General features: G+C 41.1%; 1 protein-coding gene across 4 annotated transcripts in view; it reads right to left on the bottom strand.

Moving 5' to 3' along the window:
* DOCK11 (dedicator of cytokinesis 11) overlaps positions 1-19,129 on the bottom strand; it is a 192,733-nt gene that overhangs the window by 84,983 nt on the left and 88,621 nt on the right. For all 4 annotated transcript variants that reach the window (XM_064278710.1, XM_064278708.1, XM_064278709.1 and 1 more), the window contains exons 13-20: positions 15,151-15,273; positions 13,708-13,790; positions 11,222-11,344; positions 10,961-11,037; positions 7,612-7,796; positions 7,453-7,518; positions 4,790-4,882; positions 2,483-2,606 (exon numbers count right to left, since the gene is read on the bottom strand). In XM_064278710.1, the coding sequence (XP_064134780.1) occupies positions 2,483-2,606; positions 4,790-4,882; positions 7,453-7,518; positions 7,612-7,796; positions 10,961-11,037; positions 11,222-11,344; positions 13,708-13,790; positions 15,151-15,273 (874 nt within the window). The remainder of the gene's footprint in view (positions 1-2,482; positions 2,607-4,789; positions 4,883-7,452; positions 7,519-7,611; positions 7,797-10,960; positions 11,038-11,221; positions 11,345-13,707; positions 13,791-15,150; positions 15,274-19,129) is intronic.

Below are 19,129 nucleotides of genomic sequence, written 5' to 3'. Positions count from 1 at the left end.
GTGCACGTGTTTGATTTGGCAAATTCTTTAATTTTTAAAAGAAAGTTAAAATGTTGCATTCTCTAAGTAGACTAAACGGCTTTCTCTGACTCCAGCACATGCCTGAAGGGCATCTTCATTAGTACAACTTCAGGACCTGTTTACCCAGACATTTGCTTTTATAAAAAGCAAAGGGAAGTAACTTGAGCAGAAGAACCATTCAAGACAACTCTGTCAGAGTAGTTAAACTGCAAATTTGACAAACGAGAAAAGCTTTTCAGCCCAGAAAATAGGAACAAGAAAGGAAAAGATATTTCTTGTTTTTAGACATTATTTTCTCATCCAATTTTGTAGTGAGATATAATTCACGTACCATCCAGTGTACCCTTTAGTGGCTTTTGGTGTGTTCAGAGTTGTGCACCCATGACCACTTTTTCATCAAACCTCCCCGCCCCCGCCCCCCACAAGAAAAAAACCCATACCTGTTAGGTTACTTCTCCTTCCCTCTTTCCCGCAGCCCCTGGCAAACCACTAATACGGAGTTGTTTAAGCAATTATTTTTGCACTGTGAATTAATCAGAGCATGGCCAAGTGTGTCCCTCAGTGAAAACTCATCTAGAGCTCTTGGAAGCTGTACAGGTACAACGGCAAGCACGCCATCTGGCTCAAAGGTGTGAAGCCACTTCAAGGACGAACAGTTTAAAGTGATTAGTGACACACAGAATAACCGCTTCATGCTCTACTGAGCAGCCTGCCCTCTTCTGTCTAGGATTTGGATCTTGAAACCCATAATTTATCTCTCAGGAGGTGCACCGTCATGGGTCCTCATTGTTCTGCCAGTTGTCTTCTCAACCCTCAAAGTCCGTGACCTGAACTAACTTTAACCTTTATGAGATCCAGAACAGGACCACAACTATCCACAAAGGGAAATCTCTAAAATCCAGTCCCGATGGCTGCTAGGCATCCCCACTTCGATGTTTCCCCAGCACTTCATGCTCAGTATCTGTCCAAAACCTATCCTCCTCACCTGTAATTCTGCTGCTGATGGCAATCTTTCCATCATCGAGTTTTGAAACATCAGTGCTAACTGCATGATCTCTCTAGTAGCCAATCATCTGCCTGCTCCAACATATTTTTCTGCAATTCAATTTTTCTGTCTTCCTGCTACTGCCATTGTGTAGGTCTTCCTTTCCTGAGCCTTAGAAGTAGGTACCTAGCTGCTGTTTTTTCCTTCAGTCTTTTCTTGCTCCAACGCACTTGATTCATTATATTGCTGCCTGATTGATATTCCTTCAAAACAGCTATTGCTGGTGTTTATAACCCTTCAGTAGTTCCCTATTGCTGACAGAATCAAATCAAAGCCAGCCTGGCGTATTAAAGGTCTTCCACAGTCTGACTCCTCTTTTTCAACCTGACATTCCATGATTCCCCTTCAAGCACCCCATGTTCCAGGTGTACTTAATACTTTGAGGTTTCCTGTACATATCCCTCAATACTCTGCCTTTGTTCAAGTGGTTCCTTCATCCTAGAATCTCCTACCTCCCTGCCATAAGTGCATTAACAAACTCTACCCCACCCATGAAGGACTAGCTCAAACACCATCTCCTCCAGGAAGCCATCCCTGATTGCTGGCCACCCTTCCTTTAACCAGCTGAAATACTAACTTGCTATTTTCTGAATACACATAGCACCACTTGCTTGGTAACTACCCCTTTCTAATTTACCCTGTTAGTTACCTTTCTAACTCTAACCCTAACTTTCTACCTATCATTACCCTAGCCTGCATCACAGTTATTTAGGTAGGACTCACTTCCCCTATTAGATCATAGGCTCGTTGGAGGTGAGATCTGGGTTTCATTTGCCTCTGTATTCTTCAGAGTACCTACTACAATGTCTTGCACATAATAAATATGTAGAAATATATTCTAAATGAATGAACGAATTCTAGATTGATCCAGGCTAGCCTGGATCTGAATCCCAGGGCATGGTGACGTTTCTATACTGGGCGTGGCACAGGCCATGTTCACAGGGCAATCTATGTTCTCCTACGGATGCTTCCCCCATCGGTTTATCTAAAGCCTTGCTAAGTGGGACCGTGACTGTGCCTTCATCACTAAAGCTTATTCAAGTTTGTTAAATCTGTTCTCTTCTCGTTAGAACCAGACAGCTCCCAACTTCTCTCAGGCTTACAGATGTCCCTGGCTCTGGGCTCACTTCTCTTTTCCTCAGTGAGCAGAACTGGAAAATCCTGGTTGCTGGGCCACTCGACTTAAAGAACAAAAATGCTGGATTGCAGTTATGTTTCTCCCTGAGAAAGGCAATATTACTTTACGTTGTTTATAGCAGCCTAAGCACAGTGGCAAGCATTTGGACAGTGATATTTGGTAGAGATGATGATAAAACGAACATAGGATCAATCTTTCAGCAATGACCTTTATAACTCAGAAGCACACAATTCTATTTCAAGTAACTGTAGACAGAGACATTGAAAGACCACACATACCTGGAGTTTCAACTGTGTCCTGCTTTTTCGTTGTTCCCTTTGTGTTAATTTCACAACTTACATGATAGAAAGTGAAAAGCAAATGGTGCTTCTGATGAAGGTAAATGGGAAGCTCAATCTTAACCTGAAATGACAGCAAAATTACACGTGGAATTTTGTTTTGTTTAAATTGTCAAGCTGGACTGTTCAGACATTTCATTCCATTTCAAGATACTTTTCCCAAAAACTTCCTAAAGAGCAGGACAAGTGGCCAAATAATAGATAGCATTTCAATGCGCTGCAAATGCTTTTCTGGTCAGCGTCAGTTTGACAAGAATATTCTCCCAGGTTGTGAGGGCTGATTTATTACTTTTGGCCAGAGAGCCCAACAGATTTGACTGGTTTCAACATTGAAGAAGGAGTTTCTAAAACACTGGGTGAAAACCACATCCTCACAGCCGAGGGATGCTGTGTAACTCAGTCTGAGTCCAGCAATGTCGACCTACTTAAAAAGTAGACTGAATTTAAAGGGCTACTTTTTTCTAAGTTGTTACCGTTTTTACCAAAAAAAAAAAAAAAAAAAATTAAATCTTTACAAATAAATGTGCAAAACAGTCACTACGATATTATGGTATCCACAAAAGACAAGCCATATAGATTTTTTCTAGAGGAAGAAAAGAACTTTACTCTTGAGTAAAGAAAGAAAAACTGTCACCCATGACATGTGAATTTAATCCTAAAAATCAATGCGTGTATTAAGGAATATCAAGTGATTTTCCAATCAGAACCCAAATGGAGGTTTGAAATACCTGCTGGAAGTATGTCAAAGACAAATCACAGATACTGATGGTAATACAGACGCATGTATACGCACAAGTACACACAAATACACACACGCGCATATACTCTTTCTTTTTATCTATTCTGGTCAATTTACAGTGAAGGATTGAGAAGCCTGTTCTTTCATATCCTAAAAACAATGTGCATTACTGACGACATGCTTAAGTTTATAGCAGTGACTGGTGCTGGTTACAGACGTGGACAAATTCAACTGCTCGGTGGTGGACATCTGGTCCAATTATCATTCACACAAGGCAGGGTTTTGCTGTTATAACTAACTTCTGCTGTAGGTATACATTCCCCACAGAACATGCCTATTCACAGCATCCAGACCATCTGGGTATCTAATGCTCTGCTGCACGTAAATATGGACAGACTCCCTCCCTGGGTGGCAAAAATGAAAGGCACCACAATGCCCTCTCCCTGAAACAAAGGATAAACTGGATTATGAAAACAGTGCATGAGGCCTAAGGCTGAGATGTAAGGACTTCATATGACAGCAGGTGGCCCTGCAAAATCAAGACAGCAGAGGGAACGGTCTCAGACAAAGCCAGGAATAGAAATGTGAAGACCGAGAGCAGAACCAGCAGGGCATCTGGCCGGGGATGCACTTTCAGGTTCCACAGAGGCGTGGAGAAATTGGAAGCAGTCTAAAGATTTGGATAAGCCCGAGACAGATGAGAAGTGGCTGTGCCAGACACACTGAGAGAGACACAGAAGCACGTAGAGATGTAGAGATACAGAAGCACGAAGAGAGGCACAGACAGACCAAAGAGACAGACACAGAAGGCAGCAGACTCAGGACGGGAGGTACAGAGACTAGAAACCACCCCACTCCCCTTTATCTACTTTGCGCTGAGGGGTTTAGTGCAGTCAGTGGAATTCTGGGGACCTAGTTGCGCCACCGCATCCTTTGAAGCATTTCACTTACAGAAAAGGGGCTTCCTGCCACACAGGGGAAAGAGCTAGAAGGGCCGTCAGAATACGTCCTCTGAATTTCTTATTTTAAAGCTGAGGAAATGGAGATTCAAAAAGGGGAAGTGACTTGTTCAGGCCACAGGGCCACTTGTTGTCAAAGCTACGGCTAGAATCCTAGTTTCGGACTGGTGTTTGTTTCCTACATCGAGCTTGGCTGCTAACCGAAAGGTCGGCAGTTCAAATCCACCAGCAGCTCCTCGGAAACCCTATAGAGCAGCTCTACTCTGTCCTATAGGGTCGCTATGAGTCAGAATTGACTCAATGGCAATGGTTTGGCTTTCTTTTTTTTAATATCTCAACTCAGAGTCCCTTAAACTTGGGGGCAAATCTTCCACTGCCATCAAAGCACACCAAGCAGGCGGTGGCCCTTTGTTTTGATGTGACATTTTCTCTTTTCATAGAACAAAACATTCAGGGGTTTAAAGTACAGATAAAATGATGTCAATGATTTGAAGAGAAAAAGAATAGCAACCATGGCATTTTATAAATGTCAGAATAATGTGTTTTTACCTCATCGTAGAACTCTGGATTTTGGTTGTGATGCGAGACAACAGCATATGCGTTTGTGGTAAAAACAGATCCTGCAGGTTTTCCATAAATACACTGCAAAAGAAGGAGACAGAGACACCGCTCTAAACGCACGTCGTTAAATGTGATGATACAGAACCACATACAGATGGAGGCATCTGTGAGTACAAAGCCACAGCCAAGCCCAACTGGTTCTCACCAGGAGCCTGTGAATTCAGGATCACTGACACAGTTACTCCCCGGACGCCACTCTACATAATGCCTAACTTGCCGGTGTGGATGCTTTTGAATTGAAGAAATCCAATGCCACCAAAGAAATGCAACCCCAAATTAGTTGATGGGAAGAAGCTGAATATTTCTAATCATTTGGAAGAAAAACACCACCAATACCAGACACAAAAAGCTTACTTCTCCATGTTATTTACATTTCTTAATAGGAGAGGGAATCTCCTCCTCCCCCAGCCAGTCAGCAATGTTTGCTGAACGTTCACTGAGCAGTGGGCAAGATGAGAAACTAAAAACAATAACACAACAGCTAGAAGACACCAAAAACTAAACCCACTGCCATCGAGTCGATTCCGACTCATAGTGACCCTATAGGGCAGAGTAGAATGGCCCCATAGAGTTTCCAAGGAGCGCCTGGTGGATTCAAACTGCTGACCTTTTGGTTGGCAGCCGTGGCCCTTAACCACTATGCCACCAGGGTTTCTCCCCAGAAGACACAGTCCTTGGAGTTGATTCTGACTCATAGCGACCCCATGTGTTACAGAGTAGAACAGCTCCATAGAGGTTTCTTGGGTGTAATCTTTACATAGGGTCCCTAGGTGGTGTAAATGGTTTGCACTTGACTGCTAACCTAAAAATTGGTAGTGTGAACTCACCCAGTCACACCACGGAAGAAAGGCCTAGTGATCTGCTTCTGTAAAGATTATAACCAAGAAAACCCTATGGAGCAGTTCTACTCTGAAGCACATGGGGTCGCCGTGAGCTGGAATCAACCTGATGGCAAAGGGGTTTAAATATTTATGGAAGTAGACTGCCAGGTCTTTCTTCCGTGGCACTGCTCAGGTGAGTTCAAACCTCCAACTTTTAGGTTAGTAGCTGAAAGCAAACCATTTGTGCCACTCAAGGACCTTAGACACATCCCTAGTCTAGGAATTAAAAAATCTAAAACTGAGTATCTATTCAGCTCCAGACAGTTTACTGTTCTCTCACTCTGAGTCACATTAAAAAAAAAAAAAAAAACACACTAGCTTTCTGTTATACCAATATAGTAAGTGCAATGCTTTCTACAGTTCCATGGGAAGATCCAATTTCAATTCTAGTGCGAGTTTTTCACTTGCATAGGCCTAATAAGCTCAAGGATGAATATGGAGTCAGCACGCCATGGTACTAATTGCCTCTGTTATTTCAGCGCAAGCCTCTCGGCCAGCCAGGAGATGAAATTGAGACTCCGTATGAGTGCATATCCAACTCTCCTGAAATACGGTTACTAAGGCAATTTGTAGGAATTGCTGACAGGTAACCTAAGAATCTTTATGTATACAAAGGATACTGCATGGAGCAAAAGAACCAGTTATTCTCATCTCCACAGAAGGACGAACCAGAGAAAATGCACCTAATGTGAGCCAGCTAATCCTTAATTTAACTTCAGTTTCTTGGTGGAAAAAACCTTCCAAAAGCAAGAACTATTAAACATTGGACGACTTTAGTCAGGGGCATTTAGCCTCTTTCCCTTGGTGGTTTGAAAGTCAAATTAGCCATTCATCGGTCTGATTTAAGCTCAATCTAGAGAAGGGAGGAGCCAGATAAACACTTTGTGACAGCTAGATGTTCTCTGACTTTTCTTTCAGGCCGCTGACTAATGGCCTAAAGAGCAAAAGTAAAAACCCAGCTATAAAGAATGAAAATGTAAAGGCACTGTAAAGTGACAGGTATGTAAGGATTGCTGTCTCAGATAATTCTCAGACTATACTTTTCCTGTACCACAAATCCAAGTGAGGAGGCACCATCAGGCCAGCCATAGAGGAGAAGTCCTATCTCAGATCAAAGCAGTCCTGTTCCACTTCTGTCAGCTCAAAGCCTGTTCCGGTTTCAAGGAGAAAGGAGTTCAGAGCCCCCGACGGTACCCTTATAAACTATCAGATCATAAAAGAAAATGACCTTGTGATTGGGCATCAGAGCAACGCAAAATCAAAATGCAGTGAAGCCGAAAATCAGATACACAGAGCCTACCCATTTTTAAAGCTATAGCTGCTCCCATCTCACTTTATTGTTTATTCTTTAACTTAACCCCATATTGTATTTGGAAACCCTGGTGGCATAGTGGTTAAGTGCTACGGCTACTAACCAAAAGGTCGGCGGTTCAAAATCCACCAGGCGTTCCTTGGAAACTCTATGGGGCAGTTCTACTCTGTCCTATAGGGTCACTATGAGTCAGAATTGACTTAATGGCAGCGGGTTTGGGTTTTTATTGGCGGGGGGTACATTACAGTTAATGTGTAAGAGCAGATGAAGAAAATATTACATTTCTCACTTTAGTACACTTTAGTCTTCATGTTTAAACAAAGTATAGTATGAGACTACCAAGCACTAAAATCTCCACCTCTACTAAAAATAGATGCATGTGAATACCAGAAACAAACCTTGAGCGCACTAGCGTCGCTTTCGTCTGAATCCCGGAATTCCACACAGACAGCAATGTTCCTGGCCTAAAATGATTAATGATTCAGAATGAGTCCCAAAATTAGAAGATTATGAATACCCATTTTATGCCCCCAAAATGTATACTTGACACCATTTACCTTGGCAAATGTTTTCTGGCTATCGTATTTTAATTGCAAGGGATATACATACAGATGGTTTGTGTAAACAGTAAATGGGGAACAATATTTGGTCATTTCCGGAACAAACTCTTCAACCTCCACAGTGATATTTTGACAATTCTTTTCAAAAGGCTTCAGGGGCACGTATGAAGAAGTAATACAATCTACAGTAGGAGGGGGAAGGCAAAGACAATATAATTTAGCAATTATTAACACATTGCTGTTTTTATAAAAATATCCTACGCTCAAATAGATGACATTCTCTCAAAGAGTGATTTAAGAAAGTGGCATTCTTAGTGACAAAACGCCATACAACCACTTTAAGAACCTACAAGAAGGACAAGAGGGTAGTAGCCTGATTTAGTTTTTAGTGGAACCCTCCAAACGAGAGATTGATATTTCATTCTCCATGTCAACTGGAGTGATTTGCAAATATAATACATCATATTTTTGACAAATTTAAACTCTGCAAAGAAATCCATTACATTTTTCCTCCTGTGGCTGCAATTTAGCTTTCACTGCAAATTTTTATTGGTATCAGGGAAATAACAGGAAATTTATGGCTCCAATTAGCTCATGGTGGGTCGCTCTGCAAAAGTTAACTGGGTGCAGGTGCAAATTTTCACTTAAGAAAGAATGGAAGCCTTTTGAAACAACAGATTTTATGATGTGTTACCCAATAACAAATTCGATACTCCGAAGGTGAAAAATACAATGCCCCAGAAGAGCTGAGCAGCATTTGTTACTTAAGTAGCCGCTGTGAACAAGGTTGTTTACATACTAAGGAGCCCTGGTGTCCTAGTGGATACATGCTACAGCTGTGAACCAAAAGGTCGGCAGTTTGAATCCACCAGCAGCTCCTTGGAAACCCTATCGGGCAGTTCTGTTTTGTCCTGTAGGGTCACTATGAGTTGGAACCAACTCGACACCACGAATCAAAACAAGGGGCTCTAGCACAGGTGCAGGTAATAATAGAGAAGGGAGACGAAGGGAGAGTTGAACCTGAGCACCCAGTGTTTTTTTTTGTTGGGTGTGTTTTTCTCTGACGATACAGATACAAATGTAAATAGAAAATCTGGAGGTATAAAACTGTACAAAAATAACTGATCATTCGCTACCCAGAGATAACTGCTTGTTAACATTTTGGCACATTTTCTTCTCGCCTTTTTTTTTTTTTTTTATAATTTATTTTATTTTTGTTGTTGTTGAGAATATACACAGCAGAACATATACCAATTCAACAATTTCTACATGTACAATTCAGTGACACTGATTACATTCTTAGTGTAGCCATTCTCACCTCCTTTTCTTAGCTGTTCCTCCCCCAATGACATAAACTCATTGTCCCCTAAATTTCCTGAATTTCCTGTCTAATCTTTCAAGTTGCTGTTGATCTTAAAAGAGCACAATGCTCCAGGCATACAGTCTTTACTACCTAAGCTACTGTTGGCTTTTAAGGAGACTTTAGGGCATATTTTTGGTTTAAGGTTTAAAAGATTATCTCAGGGCAATAGTTTCAGGGGTTCATCCAGCCTCCATAGCTCCAGAAATTCTGGAAGCCATGAGAACTTGAAATTCTGTTTTGCATTTTCCCCCTTTAAATCAGAATTCTTCTATAGCATCTTTGATCAAAATGTTCAGGGATGGTAGCTGGGCACCATCCAGTTCTTCTGGTCTCATGGCAAAGGAGGCAGTTGTTCATGGAGGCGGTTAGCCACACATTCCACTTCCTCCTCCTATTCCTGACTCTCCTTCTCCCTCTGTTGCTCCAGCTGAAGAGAGGCCAATTGTTGTGCTTTGGATGGCCACTTGCAAGCTTATAAGATCCCAGGCACTCTGCAATGAACTAGGAGGTACTAGAAGCACTAAACACATTACTAGGACAATTAACTGGCATGTCCCATGAAACCATGACCCTAAACCTCCAAACCAAGGAACCAAATCCCATGAGGTGTTTGGTTGTACGACATAAGCAGCCTCAGCAGCTACCCCCCTTTTTTGTCATTGTTGTAAATATATCAGTCACACACCTTTGCCTATTTAACTTTTTATAGGTGAACAAATTATTGACAGCACTTACATTAATCATCTTCTAGTCTTTTTGCACATTTTACATAGCAATAAAAGAGAAATCCTACTGGATGTAGAACTTCGCCTGATTCTTTTGACATTTTTATCTAATATCTTATTCCACGAACTCTGTTAAACATCAGTTTTAATGGCTACCAGAAAGTTTCATGGTATCTGTGTACCAATATTGGCTTGGAGTCCCTGGGTGATACAAATGGTTAACACGCTCGGCTGCTAACCAAAAAGGTACCTTGGAAGAAAGGCCTGGCAATCTACTTCCAAAACTAGCTATAAAGAATGAAAATGTAAAGTGACAGGTATGTAAGGATTGCTGTCTCAGATAATTCTCAGACTATACTTTTCCTTTACCACAAATCCAAGTGAGGAGGCACCATCAGGCCAGCCATAGAGGAGAAGTCCTATCTCAGATCAAAACAGTCCTGTTCCACTTCTGTCAGCTCAAAGCCTGTTCAGGTTTCAAGGAGAAAGGAGTTCAGAGCCCCCTGATGGTACCCTTATAAACTATCAGGTCATAAGAGAAAATGACCTTATGATTGGGCACCAGAGCAACGCAAAATCAAAATGCAGCGAAGCCGAAAATCAGATACACGGAGCCTACCCACTTTTAAAGCTATAGATGCTCCCATCTCACTTCATTATTTATTCTGTAACTTAACCATATATTACAGTTAATGTGTAAGAGTAGACAGTGAAAATAATTACATTTGTCACTTTAGTACACATTATTCTTCATGTTTAAACAAATTGTAGTTAAATAATAAATAAAGTGGATTCGAACTGCCGACCTTTTGGTTAGCAGCCGGGCTCTTAACCACTACGCCACCAGGGCTCCAATAGTGGTATAAACCAAAAACCAAACCCATTGCTGTCAAGTTGATGCCGACTCATAGCAACCCTATAAGACAGAGTAGAACTGCCCCATAGGGTTTCCAAGGAGCGGCTGGTGGATTCAAACTGCCAACCTTTTGGTTAGCAGATGTAGCTCTTAACCACTGTAGAACCAGGATGGCAGAAGCAGAAACCTGAGCAAGACAAAAGGCAGCAGAAACTGATGGAGACACGCTCACATCATCATATATTACATATGAAGAAGGCATCTGATAAAACCAATTTAATCAAGTTACTTCCTTCTCCATAAATATTCACCATGGAAATGTCAATGGAAATATCGAAGAGATAAAAACCTAAGAGTCAAACGTGGCACTTAAGTTTTATTTGTAATATGCCAAGTTCTTACTTGATAAATCCACAGGAACACATTCTACCGTGATGTTTAGCTGCCCAGGAATAATCTGTAATTTGGTCTTCTCTGGCCTAGGTGTAAAACAAGAATATTTTAGATTTTAAAATTATGACAACTAAACACACTGCTTACCCTAGGTCCAAACTTAAAATTTTAAGCACTCAGTTTTTCCCATATATGACTCACATTCATCGTTTCAAGAAACTTACAATTCATCTATTATATTCATCTACTGCCATAACGCCATATACTCACTTCTTGTATTCTGAGAGCAACTTGAGAATATCTTCATTAGAAAGCTTGCTACTGTCCTGTTTATACAAAGGAGAAACTTTCCCTTCCAGATCCAGAGAGCCTTGAGTATCTTTGAAAATAGGTCTGAAACAGCAACAGACAGATCATTTTAAATTCTAAAGTACTGATAAGCTAAAACAAGTTGAGTTTCGGCGGGAGTGTAAAATGGTGAAACCACTTTGGAAAATGGTTTCGCAGTTTCTCATGAAGTATACATCCACCCTATGTCTCAGCGATTCCACTCTTAGGTCGTTACCCAAGAGAAATGACAATATCTGTCCACACGAAGGCTGGTCCATGAATGTTCACGTCAGATTTATTTGTTACAGCCCCAAACTGGTGATGACACGATGTCCATCAACAAAGGAATAGATTAAAAAAAAAAAAGGGATATTCACAACTGGATGCTACTCAGAATGAACTACTAATACATACAATAATATGGATGAATCTCAAAAACACGTTCAGTAAAAGAAGCCAAACACAAAGAAAGTATATACTGTAGGATTCCATTTCTATAAGTTCCAGACTAGAGAAAAGTCATCTAAGAGTAATAATGTGATCAGTAATTGCCTGAGGGCAGGGCTGGGATGGCTAAGTAGCCAGGGGTATGAGAGAACTTTCTGGGGCGATAAAAATGTCCCAAAACCTGTTTGGGGTGGTGGTTACACAACTGTATACATTTGCGAAATTCATCGAACTGAACATTTCAAGTATGTGCATTTTATCAAATTTAAAGTATACCTCAAAGTTGATAAATTATATATTTAAGGAAATTCTATGTGTAGAGTTTCCAATATAAATTTGAACTATTCCCTCCCCCTTTTTTCCTCTCCTCCCAATTTTAAGTAGCTATTTTACTGCTAATACGGGAAGCAATGTACAAGCGCCCAGCATACTAGAAAGGGCAAGAGCCAGAAACAATTTCCCCTGGCAGAACCTCTGAAGATGGGGTTATAGTCATTAACCAGTTACTACTTCTAAGCATACCTCCTTGTATTTTCAATAAACAGGGGTTTATCGTACATCTTTAAAATATCCCAGCCAAGCCTTTAGAGTAGGTTCCTGCTATTGCTAACAACCAAAACAATTCAGGAAAAAAAAAATCAAAATTCCTCATCAGAACTGAGGATCAAAGCCTCTACTTTGAAGACTTTAAAATTAATTTCTCTACTGGCAAAACATCATCAAGAGCAGTTACTGCTATGGCCAGAAAGAGAACACTACGGCAAAGTGTTCTAGGGAGGGTCCTGAAGTCAGGTGACATGGGTTTTGACTTCTGCTAGGTCACAGGCTGGCTTATTGTAACCTGTGCACCTGAATTTCCTCATTTCCAAGATGGGAATAATAGTGCCTACTCCTTAAGAAAATACATGTGAAGCACTTGACTTCTCAGGCTAGGGCATCAAAAAGCATGCTAATATTTGCAAGTGGTAGTTTACCTTTTATAATGTCTAAATATACCAACCTCTGTTATATTTTTGCCATTCATCTACCCTTGGCTATCTTTTTTTACCAGTCTGCAAAACAAGGACAATGTGTCTTTTCATCTATCAACGTACAAGGCATTTTGAGACCTTCTAAAAAATGAAATGATTATAAATAGTGACAGATAGATAGAAGAGTTAATTAACTTAGAATCTCCTACCCTTATGCTACTCCCTAGCACCCACTGAACATAATTGATTGAATTATTCAGAACATGTTGCCCTTTCCCAAGAAGTTCCAGTGAGCTGTACAGGCTGTACTTATAAACAAGCCAGGGAACCTCTACTTCAAAGGGAGGAGAAGCAAGAAACATGTTCTAAGTCATCACCGTAGATAGACTTGTAAGATTTGGTCAAAATAATGTAACCAGCATAAGATATGATACAGATAGATGGATAGATGATACATAGTTAGACAGACAGACAGATAACACCCACTTTCATATACACCACCCCTGAAAGGTTCGCTGAATTTGTCTTCAGGAAGCAAGAAAATCTATTAATTAATTACACACTTTCAACTAATGACTGAATCTTTTGCCTTTTAATTTTTACTGCATTTTCCAGAATTACTCTATGATAGTTTTTCACAGCAGAAACCCAGCCAGCTATGAAATAGTGGGCATACTGTACATAATTCACTACAACTTCTGGCTTTCTGGGGAGAAAAAAATTCCAACACTTTAGCAAATAAGCTCTGCTTTCAAATGTAATCAAATTAAGTGGTGTCACTCAGATTGGAAACTGAAGCCAAAGAAAATTTCTCCAAAGCAAGACATATGAAGAAATGACAGGGTCTTTGATACACAGAACATTCTGAAAGAAAGAAGTCTTACATCCCAAGTGTCCCAAGATACAACTGGTCTGCCAGAAACATACTGTTGAACGCTGGTCAGGGCAAGAGCCCCCAACTTCACATCTGAGAATGAAGAGAAGGGTCAAGATTCTAGTTATACAAACCTGGCAGCCCAAGCAAAGGGCATTCTGTATTGTCCAAGCCGGCTACACACTTGCTTAGCTGTCCTGTGTACCTTCTGGGCCGTCTAAGGTCAGAAATAAGAAGAAAGATTCATTTTTGTTCAAACTGCCATGGACCCACATATAAAAATTATTCCCCAACTAAATGACACGAAACATCAAAATTCTAAAAGAAAAATAAATAGCCACAAATGAAACACAACATGCAACAGCTACCAACTTTCCAAGACCAAAGTTTATCTTAAAGGCTTTGTGTTTTCTCATTAACGGAGTCTTCGTCAATATAGCAGAAGACCTGCTAATGGAGGAAGGCAATGTTTTGCACCAAAGACCTTAACTTGGAAAGTTTAAAGTAGTTTTCACCTGTATTTGGCTTGTTGTAGATACACTTGGTCTTTTTACTCCCAAGAAAAGGAACAAGTGACCAAGAGTCAATACAATTAGTCTAATGTAGGCAGGAACTGTTTGCACAGGCACTGAGTGATGACAAAGGAGATAAACAGCCTATGGAGTCTAAACAGTCTGTGAAATGCTGGCTGGATGCTCCTCCCTAGGGATGCTGAATGCTGGAGGGTTTTATCTACATTGTGAAGACATTTTATTCCCCCACAAATTAGTCACATGTCTCCTCAGCATCTTCCACTTCATAAACACTATTTAGATACATTAGTAAATGCCACGTACAACAGACCAACTCTTCATAAATACGTAGTAGCTAGAGCGCTGCTAATGAACTACATCACAAACGCTTCCCTTCTTTGGGTCTCAGTTTTCTCATTTATGAAATGAGGGGATGGGGCTAGATCAATAGCTTCCAAACACTTGCAGCTCGTGGTCCAGAAATTCAGACAATTGATTAGAGGGTTTCTAACTTTTAATTCTGCCATTTAAGGACATAAAACAATACGTTAAAAAAACCCTACTATTTAATATGTGAACATTTCATGACAGAGGGGTTTAACATTTAAGAATAGGAAGGACAAAAATCTCTGACTAAAGGACAGCCCTGCCAATTGAATACATTTAGTTTGCTGAAACACTCACTAGCTTGTCTTTATTGTCTTTACTTCAGCAGGGACAGGAGTAAAATATGGGTACGAACTGGCATCTGGGAATTACAGGACTGGATCATCCCTACCCTACCAGCTCTGACATCCTAGCTGTGCTACGTGGAGCTGGGAGTGAGGAAAGAGTGGCTATTGGCAAGGATTTGGTGTCAATTAACTGATGTTGCCTAAAAGCCTTTAGCTTATTTTGATAAGCAGAAATCAGATTGTCACATAAACAGAACATAAATGAAAAGAAAAAAAATGACATATGTTTTTCTCCCTCCTAGGGGGTCACTGACAATGTAATTTAAAACATCCATAAAAGGCAGATTCTACATTATAAGCTGAAATGCTCACAAACAATCTTTATGAATACCTTCACTGGGTCTGAATTTTTGATGTAGGGTTCGGCACAGTGTGTAATATTGCCCTGTAGTACTTTTTCAATACGTGCAACCAGAAAAATTTCAGGATGTGGATTCATCACCGAGAAAATGCCCTGTAAAAAATTGCTTCCGTTAGATTTTTTAAAATTTTACTTAACCACATACATACAGTTGTTTGGTTAATGATTCCTAGTAGAGTGTTGAGTATAAACCAGAAAAACAAACTTGCTGCCAACAAGTCGATTCTGACTCGTGGCGACCCATGTGTATTACTGCTCAATAGGGGTTTCTACAGTGTTTATTATAGAATGTTGAGTGATTAAAGCGCTCAACTGCTAACCAAAAGGTTGGCAGTTTGAAACCACCAGCCGCTCCGTGGGAGAAAGATGTGGCAGCCTGCTTCTTTGAAGATTTAGACCCTTTGGAAACGCTATGGGGTAGTTTTACTCAGTCCTACAATTAAAAAAAAAAATTCTCTTATTACAGGTTCTCTAGGAGTTGAAATTGACTCGATGGCAGTGGGTGGAGGTTGATATTCAACATAGGATCGTATCTTGTTATTATTGTTAGTTGCCACTGAGCCAGCTCTGACTTACAGGGACCTTATATATAACGCAGTGAAACATGGCCAAGTCCTGGGCCATCTTCACAAACGGTATGTTTGAGCCCATCGTTGCAGCCAGTTTGTCAATCCACCTTGTTGAGGGTCTTCTTTTTTTTCACTGACCCTCTGCCCTAGGACCCTAGAATAACATTCCTTTTCATACAGTTGTCGAAGCTTCCAATGTTCCTTTCAAAATGGATTTTTTACTTTTTCTCAACAATTTCACGTCATTAGTCCCAAAGTGCAAGTGTCACTGCTGCTGCTGAACCTCTTGCTTGGCTCGGTTTGCAAGGTGCACTCCAGGGTTTCGGACAGGTGTGTTCAGGGTGACATCCCTGCTGAGAACGCGCATTTCTAACAAGTTCCCAGAAGAGAATTTGTATTTCTAACAAGTTCCGAGGAAGTTATACGTAAGATCCACTCGAGGAGCTTGTTAAACTACAGATTCTGATTCGGTATATCTGGAGTGAAAAGGCAAATTCTCAGCAGGGGTTCCAACCAGAAGGAACATGTTTGTAGCCCTGGTGCATTCTTTGACCTGATGAACGCCATGTGCATTGTTTGACTTCACTGGCAGGTACTAAAATAGTGTACATCTCTCAAATACATACGCATGTAACTCCAGAGTAATTCACTCATATTTAATTAATACTAATTGCAGCTAAGAAAGAAGAAAATTTTACTGCTCTGTGCAATATAAAAACAAAATCAACCTACAAAAAAAGTTCCTTTGTTGATATTAAAGAGCTCTGTTGCTTTCAATGACAAGGTAGGGAACAGAGGATCCCAAACTCTTTTTGTTCCCATACACTTATTTAAGGGTATCCAGAAAGACACAACCAATGTTACATAAGTTTTCTTTGAATGTATACGGAACAACCATGTCACCCTCTATCCAATTAGGCTCCTTCCAAATAGAATATCCTCTAAATAGCCTGTTAGTTGGTTATGTCTGCCATTTAAAGAAGCACCACACAAATTGATTGGAGTGGAAAAATCCATCACTGGGGCTCCACCAAGTTTGATTTTTCTACTTGGTATATTACCAACTATGCTAAGATAGTGCTTTCCAATTTTCAGAGTTTCAGACACATTATCTCATTTGTTCCAGATAGAACATTTTAAAGTAGACAGGGCAGAATAGAAAACTGAGTGTAATGGCTAAGTAATTCCCCACCAAGTCAAACAGCTTGGAATGAGCTGGGCAACGGCTGATTGGGCTCTGAATCCCCAAGCAACAAGCACAGAACAAAGTGGTTAAAAACTGCTCAGGAGTCAAATTTCCTGGGTTCAAATTCTGGCTCTACCATTTATGGGTTAAGGCAAATCATGACCTCCCTAAGGCTCAGGTTTCTCATCGATGAAAATGGGATGATGATAAAAATAGCTATTTCATAGACTTTTATAAAATTTAAATCAAATAATGCACATTAGCTACCTGGTTACAATTGTGGTCAAAGTGTCTCAATGTCAGAGAAGTTGATTTCTGCAACCGCAGGGAACATGCCGTTAAAGCTATAAGCAGCAGCTGGCAGAATGTAGGCTGAGCAGTGCATCTTGACACAATCTTATGTTTACTAATTGCCACGTATCTACACTAGATGTTTGTCATGCATTTTCTCTCACCTAGTCTTCATGTTGACTTTAGTCTTCAGAGAAGCCCTTGTATGCAGGCACTACTATATAGACATTTTACAGATTAGGAAACTGAGGCTCAGGTTTTATCGCTTACTTAGGATTACGCAGAGAGTTAAGTGGCTGACAAGGATAGAAGCTGGGGCTTCCGGACTATAGAACCTATGCCATACAGCCTCTTAGCTTTGTGGTACATCCATCTCTCACCTCTCACAGATGAGGCTGGATTAGAATAGTAATAATGATTATTACCAAGGCTAACGTTTTCAGAGCACTTATTGTTCACCATTCCCAGTACTCTAGGCATTTCCTCACAATGATGACAGAAATGAGTATTATAATTTTAAAGCTGATAATAGCCAAAGGCATGTCATTTTCACTTGTTGCTGATCTAAGCTGTACTGAGTGCACATAGTGTGCCTGGCACAATGCTGAGTCCTTTCTGAGGATAACACACCTTGTTTGAGCTCACAACAGCCCTTGGATGCAGGTACCATCATTACTGACATTTTCCAGATGAAGATGCTGAGATGATGTTCATTTTTTAACTAGCCAGGGATTCCAGTGTGGGAAGACACTTCCTGGGAGCTATTTTGCCTTTTGTCCCATCAGCTTTCTGCCCTACCCCTGACCCCAGAGTTCAGAAGGGTAGCAGACAGAGTCGAGGAATCCTATGCGGGCAGGGAGACTGGCCCTTTAGGCCAGGTTTCTGGCCTGCCCCTCCATTCCCACCAAGGATGCATGGCTGTGCCCCCCAGAGTGACTCTTGCCCTCTCCCCCGAGAGAATGGAACATGTTGGCCCCACCTGGCCCCCAGCACTTACACAGCCTCCAAGGCATGGCAGAGCATGTGGTGGGGGGCCTCTGAACCCCCTCCCCAGCCAAACAACTGCTGCTTCCTGACTGGGTGCCGACAGAGCTACAGGTAGACAGACCCTCAAGAGTCAAGCAGCCCCCCTAACATCCCCAAGCCAACGTCATCCAAGGTCTAACACTGGGGGATGAGTAGACTGACCTCTGTCAGGGCATCTGGGAATGAAATGCCAGACAACTGAGAGTAAAGCAAGTGGTCACAGTGGCTGTTTGGTGTCAGGGAGGTCAAACCATTCTGTGATGGACCCAACTTTCTCTTTCCCTGTGGTCATCCTGTTGTTCCTCAGGAAGCTACTGGAGAGCATGATTCTAGGGAACAGGTAGCTTAGAGCAGCCTCAAAATCTAATCTACCATACTGCCTCTTCCTACAGATAACACAGCTACTTGAGTAGTCTTAGGTCTAGAAGGGAGAGGGCTACCAGGCGGCCCTTTCTGGGAACACTGGGGAACTGGGCTATTTTTCCTCTCTAGGGTGACACAGGAAGCAGTACAGTACAGACGTAAAAGCCTGGGTTTGGAGTCTGCTAGGCTAGATAAGTCATTTGACTGCTCTGCACCTCAGTTTCCTCATCTGTAAAATGGGGATCGTAAACAATACCTACCTAACCTTACTGGGTTGTCATGAGGATTAAATGACTTCATACAGATAAAGTACCTAGAGAAATACAATGGCAATGGCAATAATAAGTCCTTGCCAAATTGTCGTTATTGCTACAGTAAGAAATCAATAAATACTGTAAAATTAATCAGCTAAGATCAGATCTAACTTTTAGACTCACTCTGACATAGTATTGTGTCCTAGCCCAACATAGGAAAACGCTCAGAAAAAGGCTTCTTGAAAATAAAACGCTCACCT

Source organism: Loxodonta africana, chromosome X (genome assembly GCF_030014295.1).
Source record: "Loxodonta africana isolate mLoxAfr1 chromosome X, mLoxAfr1.hap2, whole genome shotgun sequence".
Classification (NCBI taxonomy): domain Eukaryota; kingdom Metazoa; phylum Chordata; class Mammalia; order Proboscidea; family Elephantidae; genus Loxodonta; species Loxodonta africana.
The sequence above is the reverse complement of the archived record's forward strand: the minus strand, read 5'-3'. Positions and strand labels throughout refer to the sequence as shown.